The sequence below is a fragment of the Sphaeramia orbicularis genome, chromosome 19 (assembly GCF_902148855.1).
Source record: "Sphaeramia orbicularis chromosome 19, fSphaOr1.1, whole genome shotgun sequence".
In the NCBI taxonomy this organism is placed as follows: Eukaryota; Metazoa; Chordata; class Actinopteri; order Kurtiformes; family Apogonidae; genus Sphaeramia; species Sphaeramia orbicularis.
Window position 1 is genome coordinate 270,586 of NC_043975.1, and position 22,899 is coordinate 293,484.

At 37.2% G+C, this 22,899-nt stretch overlaps 1 protein-coding gene across 2 annotated transcripts in view; it reads left to right on the top strand.

The window, feature by feature from the left end:
* Positions 1 to 3,515: 3,515 nt before the first annotated feature.
* LOC115410671 (transcription factor COE3-like) overlaps positions 3,516 to 22,899 on the top strand; it is a 91,524-nt gene continuing 72,140 nt past the window's right edge. For both annotated transcript variants that reach the window (XM_030122415.1, XM_030122417.1), the window contains exons 1-6: positions 3,516 to 4,132; positions 6,151 to 6,307; positions 7,339 to 7,402; positions 7,480 to 7,535; positions 14,037 to 14,110; positions 15,172 to 15,240. In XM_030122415.1, coding sequence (XP_029978275.1) covers positions 4,011 to 4,132; positions 6,151 to 6,307; positions 7,339 to 7,402; positions 7,480 to 7,535; positions 14,037 to 14,110; positions 15,172 to 15,240 — 542 coding nt within the window. In that variant the 5' untranslated portion in view covers positions 3,516 to 4,010. The remainder of the gene's footprint in view (positions 4,133 to 6,150; positions 6,308 to 7,338; positions 7,403 to 7,479; positions 7,536 to 14,036; positions 14,111 to 15,171; positions 15,241 to 22,899) is intronic.

The following is a 22,899-nucleotide window of genomic DNA, read 5'->3' on the forward strand; positions in this document are numbered from 1 at the left end:
TTTGTCTACTTCTATTAATTTTTACCCTGCCCCCAAAGGGGAGGCAAGGGGTGTTGTTTTTGATTCGGTTTGTTTGTTTGTTTCTTTGTTTGTTTACACTTAAGCAGCAAAACTATTGGTTGAATTCATACTGAATTGGGTTCATAGATTGCCAGTGACCCAGAATAGATTTGATTATATTTTGGGAAGAGTGGGTCAAAGATCAAATTTCTTATTAATTTTTTAAAAATCTTTTCTTTTTTTTGCATTTACATATAATGAGCAAAATTTCAAATTGCTATAAAACTGTAAATTTTTTTTTTAACTCTATTTACTTAAAATGCAGAGATATAGAAATGAATTTTAGACATTGCTCTGCAAAATATCTAAGTGATAGCTTGTTTTTGAAATCTTTTTTTTCCTCCCATTTACTTGTAATGAGTGAAGTTTTAAATGTCTATAAAAAACAGTTTTGTTTCAATTTACTTACAAGTTGGCACATATATAATTTTTAAAAAAATATTTAATGAATATCGAATATGGATGAAAGAGTGGATCGATGCTAAAATAAGCTACATTATGTGTGAGGGGCAGGGTTTGTTGTGCATGGTGCCACTTGTTTGTTAATTTTTCCTGTGTGAATGTTTCCTGTGAATGTTTCATTCCTATGTTCTTATTACGTATTGTTCAGTGTTATTCATCTGGTTTGTAATTTTGTACTTTTTTTAAAAATTCAGTTTTACTCATTTTGTTGTTTAGTCAGTTAATTGTTGTTCCTTCTCTTCATTTTCTTTTTTTTTTTTTAAATCTTATTTTGTTTGTCTTTGTCCGTTTCACTGACTTTTCTTGCTCTTGAGATTTTTCTGGTTGGTTTTCTTTGTTTATGTTTGTTGTTTTTATTCATTTGGTTTGGAATTTTGTTCCTCTTTTGTTCATTTTTATTCAAGGTTTTTCATTATTCAGTTCATTATTATGCCTTTTTCTTAATTTTTCATTGATATTTTTTTTCTTTAATTTAGTTTTCTTTATTTTTTTTTCTTGTAATTTTTCTGGTTTGTCTTTATTCTTATGTTCTTGTGGCTTATCTGTTAATTTTTGTTTGATTTCATTCACTTTGTTTATTATTTTGTTCAATTTTATAAATTATTGGTTAATTTTTCCTGTTGGACAATGTGTCAAATGCTCTGCCATCCTGAACAAAGCAGGACTCGTGGTTTGTATATTTCCAAGGTTCTTCTATCTGTAAACAGAGTGAAAAATAAACGGTCCTTTCTGGTCTTAAAGCGGTAGAATGTGAAGCTGATCGGAGGCAGAGGACGAGCTCCGAAACCCTCCTCCTCCTCCTCCTCCTCTTGCAGGTCGGGGGTTTGTCCCAAAAGAACGCTGCCTCATTTGGAAACCAGATTGCAGTCTCCTCCCCCCTCCCCTCCTGTAGACCCCCTCCTCTAAACCCCCTCCAGCGCTCCACATCAGTCCTCCTTCACACCTTCACACAGCTCATTTATCCGTCCTTTTAAATTGAATTATCATCGTTTCATTACAAACAAAAACCTGCAGGCTGAAAAGCACTAGTTTTTATTAATAGCAATGATGTTATTGGTAAACGTAGTAATATTGGTATTGATCAGCTGGTCTAGGATTGATTGATTAGTAATTGAGGCTGAAAAAGTAATAAAATGAGTAGGATAAAAAATAAATAACAGGAGCTCACCATGTCTTTCTCTAAGATACTCCTCATGTTCTTCTTCTTTTCTTCTTTTTCTTGTTTTCTTCTCTGATAAATTTCCATAAGTCTCATTTTCTTCCTCCTCTTCATCATCCTCTTTTCCTTCTGCTTTCATTTTTCTTTTCGTCTTCTACATCCTCGTGCCTTAAAATTTACCTTCAGCTGTAAAATGTGTTTCTTTTCTTTCCATCCTCCCTTGAAGCTGGGCCCTCCTCCTCCTCCTCTTCCTCCTCCTCCTCCTCCTTCGTGATCCTTCAGTCCAGACTCGGTCCACCCCTCCGAGCCTCAGAGGCCTTCGTCCCCAGAAGGCAGGAGCGCTGTTACTCTGAAAAGCTGCGGCTCTATGCATGTCTGCGTTTTCTTTTCTCTCAACGCTCAGATTCAGTCTGCACTCAAATGCAGATGTTTTAATGAGGTTTCATACTAATGTCCTGAAACATGAAAACTGGAACCTCCTCAGTGGTAGTGATGCTCAGACTCAGACCCAGGTCAGATTTCTGGTCTGGTACTGTAACAGTGGAATCGGCATCTGTGTTCTGAGCTTTGGCTCTGCAGTTTGGTGACTGTTTCTTTGAATTTTTTTGTTGCAGTGAAACTTTGACTCATTGAGTTGTTACCTCTTCACTGTTTGACTCTTTATCTCAACTGTGTTCTCATTGACTCTTAATATCATTGATTTAAAAAATAGTCTCACTCTGTTTTTACCTCATTAACTCTATATCTTGTTGACTCTATCTTGTCGACTTCATATCTCTTGACTTTATCTCATTGATTACATATCTCATTAACTCTGAGCTTGATTCTTTATCATGTTGACTCTTTACGTTTGAGTCTTCATCTTTGACTACCATTTTGACGCTGTATCTAATTGACTCTGGCACTGACTGCGTTTGACTCTGGATCTCTTTGACGTTGATTCTATATTCTATCTATATTGTTGACTCTTTGTGTTTGACTGAATCTCCTTGACACTTTGAGTTTGACTCTGTGTCTCTTTGATGCTCTCGTTGATTCTGTGTCTCATTGACTATCGTTGACTCTGTGTTTGACGCTGTATCTCGTTAACTTTGTGTTTGATTTTGGATCTTGTTGACTCTTTGTGTTTGACTCTGTAACTCCTTGACTCTTTGTGATTGACTCTGTCTCTTTGATGCTGTCGTTGATTCTGTATCTCAGACTCTAAATCTTTGACTCTATCGTTGACTCTTTGTGTTTGACTCTGTATCTCGTTGACTCTTTGTGTTTGACTCTGTATCTCATTGACTCTTTGTGTTTGACTCTGTATTTGTGTGAGTGCTGGTGGTTAAACTCGTGCCCCTTCAACCTCTGAGCATCTGAACGATATAAAAGTCACATGGTTTGAGCAGATTGTTCTGATTGAATAATACTGAGACCTTCACACTGATGTCAGACCTGGAATTAAAAACTGAAGATGATGACGGCACACGGACACGCACGCACGCATGCACACACACACACACACACACACACACACACACACACACACACACACACACACACCGGGCGATCAAGGGCTCTCTCTCCTTCACACACACATTAAGCACACACACCTGCTGTCTCTCTCTCTGGTTGGTCGGTTCGAGTGCCCTCCTCTTCTTCCTCCTCCCTCCCCCTTTTCCCCTCTTTATCTCTCTTTCTTCCTCTCTCCTCACACACACACACACACACACACACTCCTTCCGTCCATATATGGTCAGGCTCCGCCCCCCACTGCCGTGGCGTCATCAGCTCGGAGGAAGACCCCGTGGGGTTTTTGGGTTTTGGCGTCCAGTCCTGTGGGGCCGCAGGGCTGAGAGTTTCTGCTCCTCATCCCTCCATCAGCGGCCCGCCTCCGCTCCACGCTCCTCTCCTCCTTCTCCTCCTTCTCCTCCTCTTTGGGGAAAAGAAAAAAGACACTTTGCTCGCGCTCGATTCGCTCGAGTCGGACCCGGCTCCGTCTGCGTTTTTTGTCCTCTGAGGATTTTATTTTTCTTTTTTTTTTTTCCTCTCTTCGTTCATTCATTTTTCCAACATGACATTTCTCCACATAGAGAATTTTTACCATAAAAAGTATTTTTTACACATTTATTTTCTCTTTTGTTGAATAATATTGAAAAATCTGAAAAGTTCCGAAAAACTTCTTGTGCTACAAACATTCATATCTTTTTTCTTTGTCAGCTGATTTCGGACTCGTCTGGAATCTCGATATATCCTTACTTTCCAGTTTTTTGCTTTCTTGTTATTTTTCTTCGTGTTTTTACGTGGCGGCGGCGGCGGCGACGGTCGGAGCACCGGGGCTCCGGAGATGTTCGGGATCCAGGACAACCTCCCCAGAGGGGCGACGGCGAGCATGAAGGAGGAGCCGCTGGCCGTTCGCTCCTGGATGCACTCGGCCGGCGTGGTGGACGCCAACACCGCTGCTCAGAGGTAAAGTCAGAGCTGCTGCCGCTGCTACCGGCTCCCTGAGGGATTGTGGGAAGTGTAGTCCCAGTGGACTGTCAAGCGGCAGCGGCGATCGGGAGGGGAGCGCTTTAAAATGTAAAATGTGTGAGGCGGCAAACAGAGGAAACCTTTAATGCCGCATGCGTTCGAGGACAAACTGTGATTGAATCTGATTTAAGTGTTTTTAAACCTTCACCAAATCAGACAAAAAGAAAAGAGAGGAGAACAGGGAAGTTAAAAATGTTCAAACTGAAACTTAAGATAAAAAAAAAAACATGTAAAACTCAGAGGAAAATTATTTATTAACTTGGGTGAGAGAAAAGAAAAGAGATACGTTTTATCATTTTACATAAATTTAGATTTTCTTCTTCAGTTGCATTTCAGAGGAAAAACCTTAATAAACTCACGAGAAAAAATAAAAGATGAAGTTTGAGATTTTTATATTTTCCTAAACATTTAACTATAAAACATTTTTAACCTTGAAATTAAGGCTCATTGTGTTCATTATACGATTCACATTTATGAACCAAAATGAAAATAACTATTTAAACCTTTTCACTTTAAATCAAAACTGATCTAATTTTTAATATTTCTCCTCCTTCAGGTCAGAAACAGATTTTTTTTTCCTTTAGAATTTGTCGACAACTCATGCGCAAGAATAAAAACTATAATCCTTGTCTTTTCCCAAGGTGTCGTCAGTGTTTTATGCCGTCGCAGAAGAAACTCAGACTACGATTGATTAATTTCATTTAACAAAACAGTTCTACTCTGTGTTAATATTTCACAGCTGCAGAAACGTTTAATGCAAACACTAAATGTAACTTAATGTGTTATTAATCCTGGAATCACTTTGAACCTTTTATTTCAGATGGAGACAAATCTGATTAAAACTGTTTTTATCATGAGTCAATGAAGGAGTGTAATATGAAACTGTCACATTAAATACTGAGTTTAGAATGTGATTATTTGAGAGAGGAATGTCTTTTATCATCTTTGTTAATTAAAAATGATTCAGAATGAAATAAAAATGATTTAAGTCAAACATATAGGTTCTTTTAACCTGATTTTAGACAAAAAATTATTCAATTAAAATAAAGCCAAACTAAAAAGTAGAGACACTATGAAGCTCACAACATTCACTTCTGTATTCTCATCAATTAAAACTCCAAAAATATTTCCCACCTGAACATTTAACTGTTAATTAAATGACTGTGCTTATTATTGTGAACATACAGTTTATGAAGTCAAATGCATCACTAAGTTTTATTAACATCAGTTTTCTGTCAGCATTTAGTTCAGTTAATTCAGTTTCTTGTTCTTCTTTTCTGAATGAACGTGTTCATTATTAGAGACGAGACCAGGAACAGATTTGAGCTGAGGTCAAGTTTCAGTTTGACTTTTTCGACATGAATATTTATACATATTTGTACACGAATGTGCGGTTCAGTGTTTTTTTTAAATTTTATTTTCAACAGCCTGAAGCTTCGTGTCACGTTTGACTCAAACATGTTTATTCATATTTTCTGCTGCTTCATTTTTACCTCAAATGATTTGTTGTCTTTCTGTCGTTTATGATGTGAAGGTCAAACGTCTTTGTAATAAATCTGTTTTGATTATTTATTTATTTCTGAGGACATTTTTATTCTACTCTGCATCTCTTTTTACAATTCTGCTTCAGCTCTAAAGCTGATCTGGGTTTATTTTCTGTATTTAATGTGATTTTTATTTGACTTCTCTGTATTTAAAGTCAGTTTTTCACTGAGGGGCGTTTGATTTAACCTTCAGTTCAACATTCAGGTCATTTCTGCAGCTTGAATTTATTCATGTGGAATATTTAAATAAAGTTCACGGCCGTCTCCTCTTGTGGAAATCATATTTATTCTGATTTGTAAAAAGCTGACTCCATACAACAGAAGAATCCTGGTTTGGCTTAATTCAGGTCAAACTAATGGTAGTGATTTTATTTTATTTTTTTCTCCTTTTTTTTCCTCCTCTCCCCTCAGTGGGGTCGGTTTAGCTCGTGCTCACTTTGAGAAGCAGCCGCCGTCCAACCTGAGGAAATCCAACTTCTTCCACTTCGTGTTGGCGCTTTATGATCGACAGGGTCAGCCGGTGGAGATCGAACGCACAGCGTACGTCGACTTCGTGGAGAAAGAGAAGGTGAGACTGGGAGATAATGGGAGGGATGGGAAATGTTTTAAAGAATAAAATCACCTTAACAAATTGTAATGCATATGTTATAAAGAATCATAATGTCTTATAGAATTATATCTGATAGAATAACATCTTTGAAAATTGTAACAAGCATTTATAGCAGTTTTGAGAATTGTAACATCACAAAGAAACATCTCAAAGGTTTAGAATATCTGAACCAATTTAAATGTTACCACTGTCAATATAAATGTTAACACCCTAAAAGAAATTGTAACTTTCATAACATAATTACAACTCGAAGAGTGAAATGTTTTAAAGAATGTTATAAAATCATCTTAACAAATTGTAATACATATGTTATAAAGAATCATAACACCTTAAAGATTCATATCTATAAAAGTTGTAATTTGAACAATTATAACATTTCTGAAAATTGTAGCATCACAAAGAAACATCTTAAAAATTTGTAATATCTTAACCAATTTAAATATTAAGAATGGTCACATTTTTAAGAATTGTAACAGTGTTTTAACATTGTAAAGTGAAAAAACCTTTACAACTGTACATTTAAGTAACTGTAACCTTGCAAACAGTTGCAACTTTTTATTAAATGTAACACTTTAATTATAGATATCAACATCCTAAAATCAATTTTAACTTTCATAACACAATCACAACTTGAAGAGTGTAGTGTTTTAAAGAATGTCGTAGCAAATTGTAAAGTTAAGAGTGACGTTTTCTACAAATTGTAACTTGACATAATGTACCAATAAACTGTAACTCCGTAAAGGATTGTAAAGCTGTAAAGAATCCTAATGTCATAAACAATCACGTCTTAAAGAACTGTAATATTTTAAAGTTCTGTTAAATTAAAGAATAAGAACATCTTGAAGAATGATATTTTTAAGAATACACTCAACCAGACCATCCCTACTTTCACTCACACCTGCTACATGTGTATGAACCAAACGCACCCACAGATTTAACATCGACTCATGCTTCTGTTGATCTCTGATTGAATACATTTTCCGGTTCAGGAGCCGACTGGAGAAAAAACCAACAATGGGATTCACTACAAACTACAGCTGCTGTACAGTAATGGTGGGTGCACTCGTTTTAGTCCACAGCAGAGCCCTCTGGGTAACCAACCTTAAACTAATGCAGCATTTGTGTTTTAGGAGTGAGGACGGAGCAGGACCTGTATGTCCGACTCATCGACTCCATGACCAAACAGGTAAGATTTGCCTTTTAATTATCATCAACCTGAGAATAAAAGGTTTCCTTTGATATGGTGTTAAGATCTTAATGTTAAGGTTTCATTTTCATGTTATTTCAGAGCAAAATGGAGCCACTTTATGGTGTTAATATAAATACAAAGCCTGAGTGAAAAGACAGAATGTATTAAAAACCACCTGTAAAATACTCTGTTATTTGCATAAGGTCTTAATTTGTTAGTTGATTACAGAACTTTAAAGAGCTGTCACGTAGTAAATCCTAACACCGTAATGTCATAAAAAATCATACAGTCTTAATGAATTGTAACATTTTAAATGATCTTTAATGTTTTAACAATTACAAAGAATTGTCTTATTTTTTTATGCTGCGTTGCTGTAAGGCAAGTCATTATTCTTTGGGATAATTTTTAAGAATTGTTTTCAGTAATTCTATCATCTAAAGGAATTTGAACATCTTAGCGAATTAGAATTTCTAGAATTGGAACTTATCCTGAAATATCTTTATTGTAGCTTCAAAATATTTTGGTTCAGATATTGCAGCGTTTTAAAGAATTGTAATGCATCTTAATCGTAATCTATAAATCACAACATCAAAAAGAGTTTTGACCTAAAGATTTTGTAAAATCTAAAAAAAAAAAAAAAGCCTCAAAACATCTTAAAGTGTCCAAATTCTAATAAATTGTAATACAATGAGAATTGTAACATGAAGAATCATATGTTAAACAATTATGAGATACAAGTTAAAGCTCAGTGGCTTCTTCATTTTGACACTAGGAGGCGACTTTTACCACTACAGGTCTAAAAATACACTCACAGTATATTAAACATCACAATTTAACAATAAAACATGTTCATTTAGTCGGGTGTCAACAGTCTTATGGTTGAAATTAGTGTTACTGAGGCGTTGGTTCATGTGGAAGTGTTTTCTATTACTTGAAAGTAGACAATCTATTGTCTGTGTAGGTTCTCATTGGCCCAGGTCATTGTTCTTCTTGGTAGTTCTTCGAGGTTCAACTGGACTGGTTTAACTCTTTTGAAAATGTTCCGTCTCTCATCCAAGAGACTTCTTCAGTTCTGAGACTGTGTCAGAACTCTCAGAACTGAGACCGTGCAGTTGAACCAGGAAGAACTACCGATAGACGATCTATCCGTCAATAATTCAAACTACAACTAAATATATTATGCAAATATATAAATGTTGTGTTTTCCAACTTTGTCATGTTACATTTCTTGAGAAAAGTTGGAATGTCCTACAAATTGCAAGAAAAAAATGTCCTTGTTCCATGTTGCCACCATTATGTATCTGAAAATGATGAATTTAACAGTTATGACACAGTTTAAAGATGGTCTCGATCATAAACAGTTCAAACGGGTGTGTGTTGCATTAATAAATCTAGTTAATGAACAGGTTTCAAAAACCTCTTGTCAAAGCTTCAGAATAAATCAGGCTGAATTGTTGGTCTTCGACAGTGGCTCCTCCTCCTCCTCCTCCTCCCCCTCCTATAACTTCCAGTGTTGTGGTCTCACTTCAGAACACATCATGAACTTTTATATCACGGTGGATTTATCGATCTCAGACGCCTCCGTCCGATCTGCTCCGTGTGTTTCCGGGTTTGTTTTTTATTGTCGGTCTGTTTGTGAGTCTGTGAGAGTAAATGTGTTGTTACAGACGAACACATGAGCCGTCAGCAGATCATAAATCAGACGCTGAAGAGTCTGTTGGACAGAAGCTGCGTCTCTTTTATCACCTGGAAACAGACGCTGAGCAGGTCGCCGTCTGTCAGCGCTGATGTTTCACCGACAACCGACACTTTAGATAGAATTTAACCACGACAACAGTAATGTGTTCAGACGACGGCTGTCAGAAAAACACGCTTAGTTTGATGAATAATGAAAAATTAATGCAGAGTAATCTCGTTCTATGAGCACTGGAAGGATGGAAAGCAGTACAATTATTTCATTACGGCACTTCAGTTGAGTGTCTCTGACTTTTTCTTTTTACTTACTACATTTAAAGACAATTATCTGCATTTTTTAAACCAAACATGTTCTAAAAGGCTTGAGTTTTAATGCATTTGCAGTGAATTACCCATTATTTTTATTGAGCATCACTGTGTGTGTCATTGCATCCAGACCAATTTAAACAGGTGAAACAATGAAGCAAAGATACGATATAACGGAAAGACAGACAAAATAGCATAAAAGTCACACCAAGATGAACAGTTGAAAAGTTGCCACAACGTGAAAGTTGTGCAAAAGTTGTAACAATATAAAACAGATGGAAAAGTCACTAGAGGGTGAAAATGGTGTAAAAGTCGCAGCAAGAGGGAAGCAAAAAGTCGCAACAAAACAAAAATTACATAAAAGTAGCAACAAGATAAAAGTGGCGTAAAAGTCACAAAAAGGTGAAAATGATGTCAAAGTTGTTGCGAGACAAAAACTAAAAGTTGCAACAAGATAAAATGATGGAGAAGTGAAAGTTACAAGATGGAAATGATGAAACAGTTACAATAAGACAAAAAGTACATGTTGTACAATATGAAAATGACGGAAATTTGAAACAAGATTAAAATGATAGAAGTCTCAAGATGAAAATGACAAAAGTATTAACAAGATAAAAAAATGTGAATTCACATCTCAGTGTTGAAATTTCAGGACAAAATGATGCAAAAGTCAAGTCACATTTAGAAAAAACCCCATAAGTTTCAACGAAGTTAAAATGACGTAAAAGTTGTAATGCGGCAACAACAACAAAAATAATGTAGAAGACATAATAAGATGAGAAAGATGAAAACTTTTCATCTTGTAAACAGCTGTTGTTTTACTTAAATGACATCATTATTTGAGACACCAGATACACAGTCATTATTTGACGACAGATTAATCACAGGTTGATTTTTGCTGGTTTCACTGGTGTGAATCTGCTCCTTTTGTCCCCTGGCCTTTGTTCAGACTCTTCAGTCTGACTGTAATGATGTCAGCCTCCTGCAGGGGGCGCTGACGGTGAGCGTCAGTCTGATCAGTGACACTAATGGAAACCAGCAGCATTTAAACCCGCTCATTCAATTAGGACGATTGTAAAGAGCGTGTCCGTCATGAGATGTGTGACGGAGGCGTTTCATCACTCGGTTCCAGCTCTTTGATGTCGACGAGTCAGAGGAACAAATGTTTGGTCCAACTAATCGCCAATAATAATAATGACCTCTAATTGATCCAAATGGAAAGGCGCCTTGACGGGTTTCATACATGGAGAACATGAGGAGGAAACGGAGCTGACGGGGGACTGAAGTGGGTCTGTGAACTGGGCTCTGAAAATGGGGCTCTGCAAACCGGGTTCTGTAAACTGGGTTCTGTAAACTGGGCTGTGTGAAAACAGGTTCTGTAAACCGGGCTCTGTGAACCAGGTTCTGTAAACGGGGCTCAGTGAATGGGGCTCTATGAACGGGACTCTGTGAACCGGGTCCTGTAGACTGGGCTTTGTGAACCATTCTCTGTGAACTGGACTCTGTGAACCAGGTTCTGTGAACCAGTTCTGTAAACTGGGCTCTGCAAACCGGGTTCTATAAACTGGGCTCTGTGAACCAGGTTCTATAAACTGGGCTCTGTAAACTGGGCCCTGTAAACTGGGTTCTGTAAACTGGGCTCTGTAAACTGGGTTCTGTAAACTGGGTTCTGTAAGATGGGCTTTGTAAACTGGGTTCTGTAAACCGGGTTCTGTAAACTAGGCTCTGTAAACTGGGCTCTGTAACCTGGGTTCTATAAACTGGGCTCTGTAAACTGGGTTCTATAAACTGGGCTCTGTAAACTGGGTTCTGTAAACTGGGTTCTGTAAGCTGGGCTTTGTAAACTGGGTTCTGTAAACCTGGATTCTGTAAACTGGCTCTGTAAACTGGGTTCTTTAAGCTGGGCTCTGTAAGCTGGGCTCTGTAAACCGGGTTCTGTAAACTGGGCTTTGTAAGCTGGGGTCTGTAAACTGGGTTCTGTAAACTGGGCTCTGTAAACTGGGCTCTGTAAACTGGGCTCTGTAAGATGGGCTCTGTAAACTGGGTTCTGTAAACCAGGCTCTGTAAACTGGATTCTGTAAACTGGGCTCTGTAAACTGGGCTCTGTAAACTGGTTCTATAAACTGGGTTCTGTAAACTGGGCTCTGTAAACTGGGTTCTGTAAGCTGGGTTCTGTAAACCGGGTTCTGTAAACTGGGTTCTGTAAACTGGGCTCTGTAAACTGGATTCTGTTCACTGGGTTCTGTAAACTGGGTTCTGTAAACTGGGCTCTGTAAACCGGGTTCTGTAGACTGGGTTCAGTAAACTGGGTTCAGTAAACTGGGCTCTGTAAACTGGGCTCTGTAAACCGGGTTCTGTAAACTGGGTTCAGTAAACTGGGTTCTGTAAACTGGGTTCTTTAAGGTGGGCTCTGTAAACTGGGTTCTGTAAACTGGGTTCTGTAAGCTGGGCTCTATAAACTGGGTTCTGTAAACTGGGCTCTGTGAACCAGGTTCTGTAAACTTGGCTCTGTAAACTGGGCTCTGTAAACTGGGTTCTGTAAACTGGGTTCTATTAACTGGGCTCTGTAAACTGGGTTCTGTAAACTGGGCTCTGTAAGCTGGGCTTTGTAAACTGGGTTCTGTAAACTGGGTTCTGTAAACTGGGCTCTGTAAACTGGGTTCTATAAACTGGGCTCTGTAAACTGGGTTCTGTAAACTGGGTTCTGTAAACTGGGTTCTGTAAACTGGGCTCTGTGAACCAGGTTCTGTAAACTGGGCTCTGTAAACTGGGCTCTGTAAACTGGGTTCCATTAACTGGGCTCTGTAAACTGGGTTCTGTAAACTGGGTTCTGTAAGCTGGGCTTTGTAAACTGGGTTCTGTAAACTGGGCTCTGTAAACTGGGCTCTGTAAACTGGGTTCTGTAAACTGGGTTCTGTAAGATGGGTTCTGTAAACCAGGCTCTGTAAACTGGGTTCTGTAAACTGGGCTCTGTAAACTGGGTTCTGTAAACTGGGTTCTGTAAACTGGGCTCTGTAAACTGGGTTCTGTAAGCTGGGTTCTGTAAACCGGGCTCTGTAAACTGGATTCTGTTCACTGGGTTCTGTAAACTGGGTTCAGTAAACTGGGTTCTGTAAACTGGGCTCTGTAAACTGGGTTCTGTAAACTGGGTTCAGTAAACTGGGTTCTGTAAGCTGGGCTCTGTAAACTGGGTTCTGTAAACTGGGTTCTGTAAACTGGGCTCTGTAAGATGGGCTCTGTAAACTGGGTTCTGTAAGCTGGGCTCTGTAAACTGGGTTCTGTAAACTGGGTTCTGTAAACTGGGCTCTGTAAACCGGGTTCTGTAAACTGGGCTCTGTAAACTGGGTTCTGTAAACTGGGTTCTGTAAGATGGGCTCTGTAAACCGGGTTCTGTAAACTGGGCTCTGTAACCTGGGCTCTGTAAACTGGGTTCTGTAAGCTGGGCTCTGTAAACTGGGTTCTGTAAACTGGGTTCTGTAAGCTGGGCTCTGTAAACTGGGTTCTGTAAACTGGGTTCTGTAAGTTGGGCTCTGTAAACTGGGTTCTGTAAGCTGGGCTCTGTAAACTGGGTTCTGTAAACTGGGTTCTGTAAACTGGGCTCTGTAAACCGGGTTCTGTAAACCGGGTTCTGTAAACTGGGCTCTGTAAACTGGATTCTGTAAGCTGGGCTCTGTAAACTGGGTTCTGTAAACTGGGTTCTGTAAACTGGGCTCTGTAAACTGGGTTCTGTAAACTGGGTTCTGTAATCTGGGCTCTGTAAACTGGGTTCTGTAAACTGGGTTCTGTAAACTGGGCTCTGTAAACTGGGCTCTGTAAACTGGGTTCTGTAAGATGGGCTCTGTAAACTGGGCTCTGTAATCTGGGCTCTGTAAACTGGGTTCTGTAAACTGGGTTCTGTAAGCTGGGCTCTGTAAACTGGGCTCTGTAAACTGGGCTCTGTAATCTGGGCTCTGTAAACTGGGCTCTGTAAACTGGGTTCTGTAAAATGGGTTCTGTAAACTGGGCTCTGTAAACTGGGCTCTGTAATCTGGGCTCTGTAAACTGGGTTCTGTAAAATGGGCTCTGTAAACTGGGCTCTGTAATCTGGGCTCTGTAAACTGGGTTCTGTAAACTGGGTTCTGTAAGCTGGGCTCTGTAAACTGGGCTCTGTAAACTGGGCTCTGTAATCTGGGCTCTGTAAACTGGGCTCTGTAAACTGGGTTCTGTAAGATGGGTTCTGTAAACTGGGCTCTGTAAACTGGGTTCTGTAAGATGGGTTCTGTAAACTGGGTTCTGTAAGGTGGGCTCTGTAAACTGGGTTCTGTAATCTGGGCTCTGTAAACTGGGCTCTGTAAACTGGGTTCTGTAAGATGGGTTCTGTAAACTGGGCTCTGTAAACTGGGTTCTGTAAGATGGGTTCTGTAAACTGGGTTCTGTAAGCTGGGCTCTGTAAACTGGGTTCTGTAAGCTGGGTTCTGTAAGCTGGGCTCTGTAAACCAGGTTGTGTTTGTGTTTCAGGCCATCATCTACGAAGGTCAGGACAAAAACCCAGAGATGTGTCGAGTCCTGCTGACGCATGAGATCATGTGCAGGTAAACATTCAGTGACAGATGGAATGAAAACGTCTGATAGGAGACGGTTTTATCCATTAGAACCACAACAGTAAAAACAGACCTGAACCCACAAACCAGATCCAGAAGAAAACCACGTAGACATGGTCTGAACCGTCCCATTTAGGTTTTCACACATCACATGGAGTCTGGTCTTAAACATGTGGTCCTGAATCAGATCCACAGTCTAATGAATGACGGCTCCAAACTGTTTTACTCAGTGTTCATTCATTTGAAATTTCACTTGGATCTGAGTTTTTCTTTTTGCTAGGGCTAGTGAGTTGTCCGTTTTGATGACTGTGCATTTTTGTTAATTTTTTCAGATGGTTTTGTTCATCATTATCATTTTATTGATTATTTTGCCCATTTTGTTCATTTTTTCGTGCCTTTTTGTCCAGTTTGTTAATGTTGTTCTTTTTTTTTTGCATTTTTGTCCATTTTGATGAGTGTTTTGTTAATTTTTTGCTCATTTTATTACATTTTTGCTAATTTTTGATTATTTTGTTCATTTTTTGTGCATTTTCTGTCTATTTTGTTGATTATTCTTATTCATTTTTTGTGCATTTTTGTTAATTTTTTTGTTTTTTTTGTTATTTTTATTTATTTTTTTATTTTTTTACAAATTGGTGTCTATTTTAAAAATTATGTTGCTAATTTTTGTCTATGGAATAAATGAGATACTACAGGAACATGTGGACTAGTGTTTACTTCACAGACAAAATAATATGGACTAATATGGACCAAAATGATGCACAAATACACAACTCAAATCATATACACACTAAACCTCCACTTAAACCCAGGAAACTACAGGGAAACTGGAGATAATTTGGATATATTCCATAGAACCAGGATTCAGAGCATAAATCACAGCTTTTTCTAATGTTACTAATTAAAAACATGCCTTTTCGGCCTTAACAATCGGAATATGTGCTGTAAAAACGTCCCGACCGGATCCATCCATCAAAACCAGATCAGAGTGTTTGTGTTGTTTTTTTTGTGTGTTCAGACTTCTTATTGTGGCGTTGTTGTGTTTCCGCCAGTCGCTGCTGTGATAAGAAGAGCTGTGGAAACCGAAACGAGACGCCGTCGGACCCCGTCATCATCGACAGGTAACACTCCCTCTGTTTTATCATGCGGCGTGTCGATCCGTCCTGCATGGATTTCACGCTCCCTCTCACACATGGTTTTATTAGACTCGTATATCTGACTGTGTGTGTTGTTATTATTCAGACAGGTGTGTAAATGTGACGTGTCCCAGTGTTTCCGTGCTGTCGGAGTACGGTACAGGTGTGTTAAACAGTGATTAGAAATGATCAGGTGTGTGTCCAGGTTAAAGCAAACTGATGGAAAACTAAACCACATGAACACTGGAACAAAATCTAAATCTTACCAAGATAATTTTCACTTGTTCCATTGGCAGATTTTTTTTGCGTAATTCAAGATTTTTTTTGTTTAATTGAAGCAAAAAATCAGCCAATGGAACAAGTGACAATTATCTTGGTAGGATTTCTTGAAATCAGATTTTCCAAATTTATTGTCTAAAAATCAGTTCCTATATCTCACTGAAAAGTTACTCTTTAGGTGAATCTGTCTTATTTTTAGTGTGATGAGATGTTTTGACTAGAAATGACAAAGACACACTTGGTAAGAGTTAGATGTTTTCCAGTGAACTGGGAGTTGTTTGAGTTGTTTGGACTTTGTAACACAGCACAAGTACTTCTTTAACCCTTCGCTGTCCCGCTCATAGAGACCCTTTAACCACCTGAAGTGTGTAATCTGCGCAGCGTCCGAGTAATGTCAGAAAGTTTTTGATATAGTTTGTTTTGAACTTGTTTAACATTTTTTTGTATTTCAACAATTTGAGCCATAAACTGAAATACCAGAAGCTCAAAAACCATCCTATTTTTTTACCCTTTAAAGGCCATGTTTGTAATGCAAGCAAACCATGTTTTTTAATGGAAAAAACAAACAACAAACTTTTTCTTTTTCTTTATTTAAACTTCTATTTATTCAAGTTTTCTGACAACTTTACCAACAATAAACAAACAAACAAACATAAAAAATAGTTAGTAACAATTTAAATTACAATGATGCTACAAGACTGTTTTATGTAGTATATGCTTGTGGAACATCGCTAACACATTGAGGTAGTGCATAGTGTTTGCACAATAGCTCATATCATATAGTAAAATAAAACACATAAATGTGTGAATGAATTTTTTTCTTTTTAATCAACCAAATTTTATTTATGTACCATCACATCATAACAAAAGCTATCTCATGACATTTTACATTTAGAGCTGCTCTTAAGCCAATTCACTGATGCAAATTTAAAAAAAAAAAAAAAAAAATTCAATACACTTCGTAAAAATTGGATTATTTATTTATTTATTTATTTATTTATTTATTTATTTATTCATCCATCCATCCATCCATCCATCCTGGCATATGTCAGTGATTAACAGTAGCATTGGTTATTATACATTATTATTTTTTGTGCTAGGTCAAATGTGTCCATGTGCATTTTTTACTCACGTGGTAGAAGGGTGTTAGTGTAGGAATTTAACTCTGTTTACAATGGGATGATTTTAGTGGATGGGTCAGAATTTAAAAAATCATGTAAAAATGAACAACTTTTGAATTCTGACCTAAAACTAATTGAAAAATAATATGATCTCTAATGACATGAAGTGCAAAGTGTGCATAATATGTTCACCTGGATACTGTGAGGTTAATGGACTTCACTTTTCTTTATCCTCACTACATTTTAACACAAATGTCTGTACGCTCTAAATCTTACAAACTGTTGAATCATCTATTTTTATTTTGCATCCCTCTACGTCTGAAACAAAAACACTTAGAAAAGATGATCCATGGGTGAACATCACACACAATGAATGGACAAAACAAGACAAGAAGTGACAAAACTGGACAAAGTCAGTGCCTAATGATCACATTTGTATCCAAGTTTATCTGCACCAACACAATTAACTCCGGTTAGCGTTAAAGTACTCTCAATTTTTCCTTCATATGTTTTTTTTTTTTTTTCAAAGCAGGTTTGGCAGCTCAGAGTTTAGTTCATTTCACGTTTCTGTCCATATGGATCACACATTTAAGCTGAATTTTCAGAAAATTTGCAAAAGGAAATGCAGATTTATGCACCTTTTCCTTCTACTTTATTTATTAATAATGCACTTTTCATACAAAATGCAGCTCTAAGTGTTTCACAAGATCAATATTAAACTCAATGAAGATTTTGTGAAACTTCAAAATTGTACAATACAGATAAATAGTCCAACAACGGAGTAAAATGAACACAAAGAAATGTAAAAAAAAACACAAGTGTGGAGAGTATTAATAGAGCTGTTGGACTGAATTTATACTGAAAGTCACAGATGGGATTATTGTAATTTACAGCTGTTTATTACTGTAATACATGATCCATATGAGGTTGTTTTCCATCTTCCTAATCTGATTTAGGACAATAAAGAACTGAAGTAAAGTAGAAAATGAAGTAGTGGAAATCTGACAAAGACACATGAAATGCAAATCCACTGCTGTATGTGAACATTGAGATCTGATTTGAACAACTATTGGCATCATCTCCAGTCCTCACTGATGTTTATGATCTTTAATACCTTCACACATACAATAGTTGACCAAGATTCATGTTCAGTTTTCCACTTTTTTGTAGGTATTAGTACTTTAATGCACATCTTAAGTTCAGTCAATATCAGTCGTTTCAGATAAAGTTAAAGATAATTGATTTCTTACAGTGTTTAATTTTTTACTCTGCCTTTTATCATCTGGTTAATTCATTTATTTGGCTTTTTGTGCTCCAAAACATTTATCACAGTTCATCTACCTTTATTTCCTTATTTCTCTTCATTCTACACTCTATTTTGTTACATTTGTTTTTTTTTATTATTTGGATAATTTTTGTTCATTTTATCAATTATTTTACTTACTTTAATGACTTTTTTCAGTGGGACGTACAAGATAAGATGAGTCATTGTTTAAAAATGTAAAAATGAAATACTGTTCAGCAGCTCTAATATGACAGTAAGTGTAAAAATATAAAAAAAAAAGAAATAAAAGTACATGAACAATACGACACAGTGACGTAAATAAGCATCAAATACAGCAATGCCTTTATTTCCAGGTTTATCTTCATTTTATTGATTATTTGGTAGTTTTGTTGTTTATTATTTGGCTCATTTTTGTTGATTTTGTCAGTTATTTTATTCATTTTATGGACTTGTTTTAGTGTGATGTACAAAAGGAAGTAATGTTCAGCAGCTCTAATATGACAGTAAGTGTAAAACTTAAAAAACAATAATTTAAAAAATTTAACTAACAAGATAATGATATAAATAGGCTCCAAATACAGTAACAATGTATCTAAATGGACAAAATCAGTTCAGTCTCTTCTTATCCTGCTCTGCTGTGTTCTTTTTAGTCTTTATTTTCATCCTCAAATCACAAAATGTAGTTATATTTTGAAGGCAGTACGACACATGCACACGTTCAGGAATATGTTTTATCATTAATGTGTTCTACCTCGACCTCACATATGAACAGACTCTTTGTTTTTTTTATTTGGTTCAGTCTGCACATAAACACATAATCGTGTCAAAACTTTTCTGAAGCGTTTTGAGTTTAATTGTAATTATCGTGTGATTCCTGGTGTTAATTTTTCTGTTGGATGTAAAATGCGACTGAAAACAGCTGGATGGAAACGCTCTTAGTGAGGAGTGAGCTGAGAAAGTCATCCCCTGTATTTTCCTCCTCCTCCCCCTCTGTCCCAGGAGGAATCACACACTCTCCTCTCCTCTTTTCACCTCCTCCTCCTCCTCGTCTCCTCTCGTCCTCCCCCTGAGTATTAATCTCATTCCCCCTCCCTCCCCTCTCTTCTCGGAGGCTGTGGGGGAGGAATCGGGGGGAGATGTGTGGTGGTGGGGGGGTATGGATGGATGGATGTGACTGCAGCAGCCTTTTGAAAAGAGAAGTGGTGATATTACAGCCGCTCTTTTTTCTTTCTTCTCCCCCCTGCCTGCTGCTGCCGCTGCTGAAATGCATGATGGGAAGGTCTCCTGTGTTTTTCGGCGGCGGCGTCCAGTGAACAGGAAACATGTCAGGGTCAGAGACTGCAGCTCGGCTCGGCTCGGATACAAACACTGAGCTGCAGATCTGCCTTTGTTTCAGCTCCGATCAGTAGAGCAAAGCTTTACCAAAGAACAGCCGAGAATGGAAAGTAAAATACTGAAATATACGACGTCAAGTAGACACAAATATACAAAGGAACGACGCAGAATGGAAAGTAAAATACTGAAATATACGACGTCAAGTAGACACAAATATACAAAGGAACGACGCAGAATGGAAAGTAAAATACTGAAATATACGACGTCAAGTAGACACAAATATACAAAGGAAGGACGCAGAATGGAAAGTAAAATACTGAAATATACGACGTCGAGTAGACACAAATATACAAAGGAAGGACGCAGAATGGAAAGTAAAATACTGAAATATACGACGTCAAGTAGACACAAATATACAAAGGAAGGACGCAGAATGGAAAGTAAAATACTGAAATATACGACGTCAAGTAGACACAAATATACAAAGGAAGGACGCAGAATGGAAAGTAAAATACTGAAATATACGACGTCGAGTAGACACAAATATACAAAGGAAGGACGCAGAATGGAAAGTAAAAATACTGAAATATACGACGTCGAGTAGACACAAATATACAAAGGAAGGACGCAGAATGGAAAGTAAAATACTGAAATATACGACGTCGAGTAGACACAAATATACAAAGGAAGGACGCAGAATGGAAAGTAAAATACTGAAATATACGACGTCAAGTAGACACAAATATACAAAGGAAGGACGCAGAATGGAAAGTAAAATACTGAAATATACGACGTCAAGTAGACACAAATATACAAAGGAAGGACGCAGAATGGAAAGTAAAATACTGAAATATACGACGTCAAGTAGACACAAATATACAAAGGAAGGACGCAGAATGGAAAGTAAAATACTGAAATATACGACGTCAAGTAGACACAAATATACAAAGGAAGGACGCAGAATGGAAAGTAAAATACTGAAATATACGACGTCAAGTAGACACAAATATACAAAGGAAGGACGCAGAATGGAAAGTAAAATACTGAAATATACGACATCAAGTAGACACAAATATACAAAGGAAGGACGCAGAATGGAAAGTAAAATACTGAAATATACGACGTCAAGTAGACACAAATATACAAAGGAAGGACGCAGAATGGAAAGTAAAATACTGAAATATACGACGTCAAGTAGACACAAATATACAAAGGAAGGACGCAGAATGGAAAGTAAAATACTGAAATATACGACGTCAAGTAGACACAAATATACAAAGGAAGGACGCAGAATGGAAAATAAAATACTGAAATATACGACGTCAAGTAGACACAAATATACAAAGGAAGGACGCAGAATGGAAAGTAAAATACTGAAATATACGACGTCAAGTAGACACAAATATACAAAGGAAGGACGCAGAATGGAAAGTAAAATACTGAAATATACGACGTCAAGTAGACACAAATATACAAAGGAAGGACGCAGAATGGAAAGTAAAATACTGAAATATACGACGTCAAGTAGACACAAATATACAAAGGAAGGACGCAGAATGGAAAGTAAAATACTGAAATATACGACGTCAAGTAGACACAAATATACAAAGGAAGGACGCAGAATGGAAAGTAAAATACTGAAATATACGACGTCAAGTAGACACAAATATACAAAGGAAGGACGCAGAATGGAAAGTAAAATACTGAAATATACGACGTCAAGTAGACACAAATATACAAAGGAAGGACGCAGAATGGAAAGTAAAATACTGAAATATACGACGTCAAGTAGACACAAATATACAAAGGAAGGACGCAGAATGGAAAGTAAAATACTGAAATATACGACGTCAAGTAGACACAAATATACAAAGGAAGGACGCAGAATGGAAAGTAAAATACTGAAATATACGACGTCAAGTAGACACAAATATACAAAGGAAGGACGCAGAATGGAAAGTAAAATACTGAAATATACGACGTCAAGTAGACACAAATATACAAAGGAAGGACGCAGAATGGAAAGTAAAATACTGAAATATACGACGTCAAGTAGACACAAATATACAAAGGAAGGACGCAGAATGGAAAGTAAAATACTGAAATATACGACGTCCAGTAGACACAAATATACAAAGGAAGGACGCAGAATGGAAAGTAAAATACTGAAATATACGACGTCGAGTAGACACAAATATACAAAGGAAGGACGCAGAATGGAAAGTAAAATACTGAAATATACGACGTCGAGTAGACACAAATATACAAAGGAAGGACGCAGAATGGAAAGTAAAATACTGAAATATACGACGTCGAGTAGACACAAATATACAAAGGAAGGACGCAGAATGGAAAGTAAAATACTGAAATATACGACGTCGAGTAGACACAAATATACAAAGGAAGGACGCAGAATGGAAAGTAAAATACTGAAATATACGACGTCGAGTAGACACAAATATACAAAGGAAGGACGCAGAATGGAAAGTAAAATACTGAAATATACGACGTCGAGTAGACACAAATATACAAAGGAAGGACGCAGAATGGAAAGTAAAATACTGAAATATACGACGTCGAGTAGACACAAATATACAAAGGAAGGACGCAGAATGGAAAGTAAAATACTGAAATATACGACGTCGAGTAGACACAAATATACAAAGGAAGGACGCAGAATGGAAAGTAAAATACTGAAATATACGACGTCGAGTAGACACAAATATACAAAGGAAGGACGCAGAATGGAAAGTAAAATACTGAAATATACGACGTCGAGTAGACACAAATATACAAAGGAAGGACGCAGAATGGAAAGTAAAATACTGAAATATACGACGTCGAGTAGACACAAATATACAAAGGAAGGACGCAGAATGGAAAGTAAAATACTGAAATATACGACGTCGAGTAGACACAAATATACAAAGGAAGGACGCAGAATGGAAAGTAAAATACTGAAATATACGACATCAAGTAGACACAAATATACAAAGGAAGGACGCAGAATGGAAAGTAAAATACTGAAATATACGACGTCAAGTAGACACAAATATACAAAGGAACGACGCAGAATGGAAAGTAAAATACTGAAATATACGACGTCAAGTAGACACAAATATACAAAGGAAGGACGCAGAATGGAAAGTAAAATACTGAAATATACGACGTCAAGTAGACACAAATATACAAAGGAAGGACGCAGAATGGAAAGTAAAATACTGAAATATACGACGTCAAGTAGACACAAATATACAAAAGAACGACGCAGAATGGAAAATAAAATACTGAAATATACGACGTCAAGTAGACACAAATATACAAAGGAAGGACGCAGAATGGAAAGTAAAATACTGAAATATACGACGTCAAGTAGACACAAATATACAAAGGAAGGACACAGAATGGAAAGTAAAATACTGAAATATACGACGTCAAGTAGACACAAATATACAAAAGAACGACGCAGAATGGAAAGTAAAATACTGAAATATACGACGTCAAGTAGACACAAATATACAAAGGAAGGACGCAGAATGGAAAGTAAAATACTGAAATATACGACGTCAAGTAGACACAAATATACAAAGGAAGGACGCAGAATGGAAAGTAAAATACTGAAAT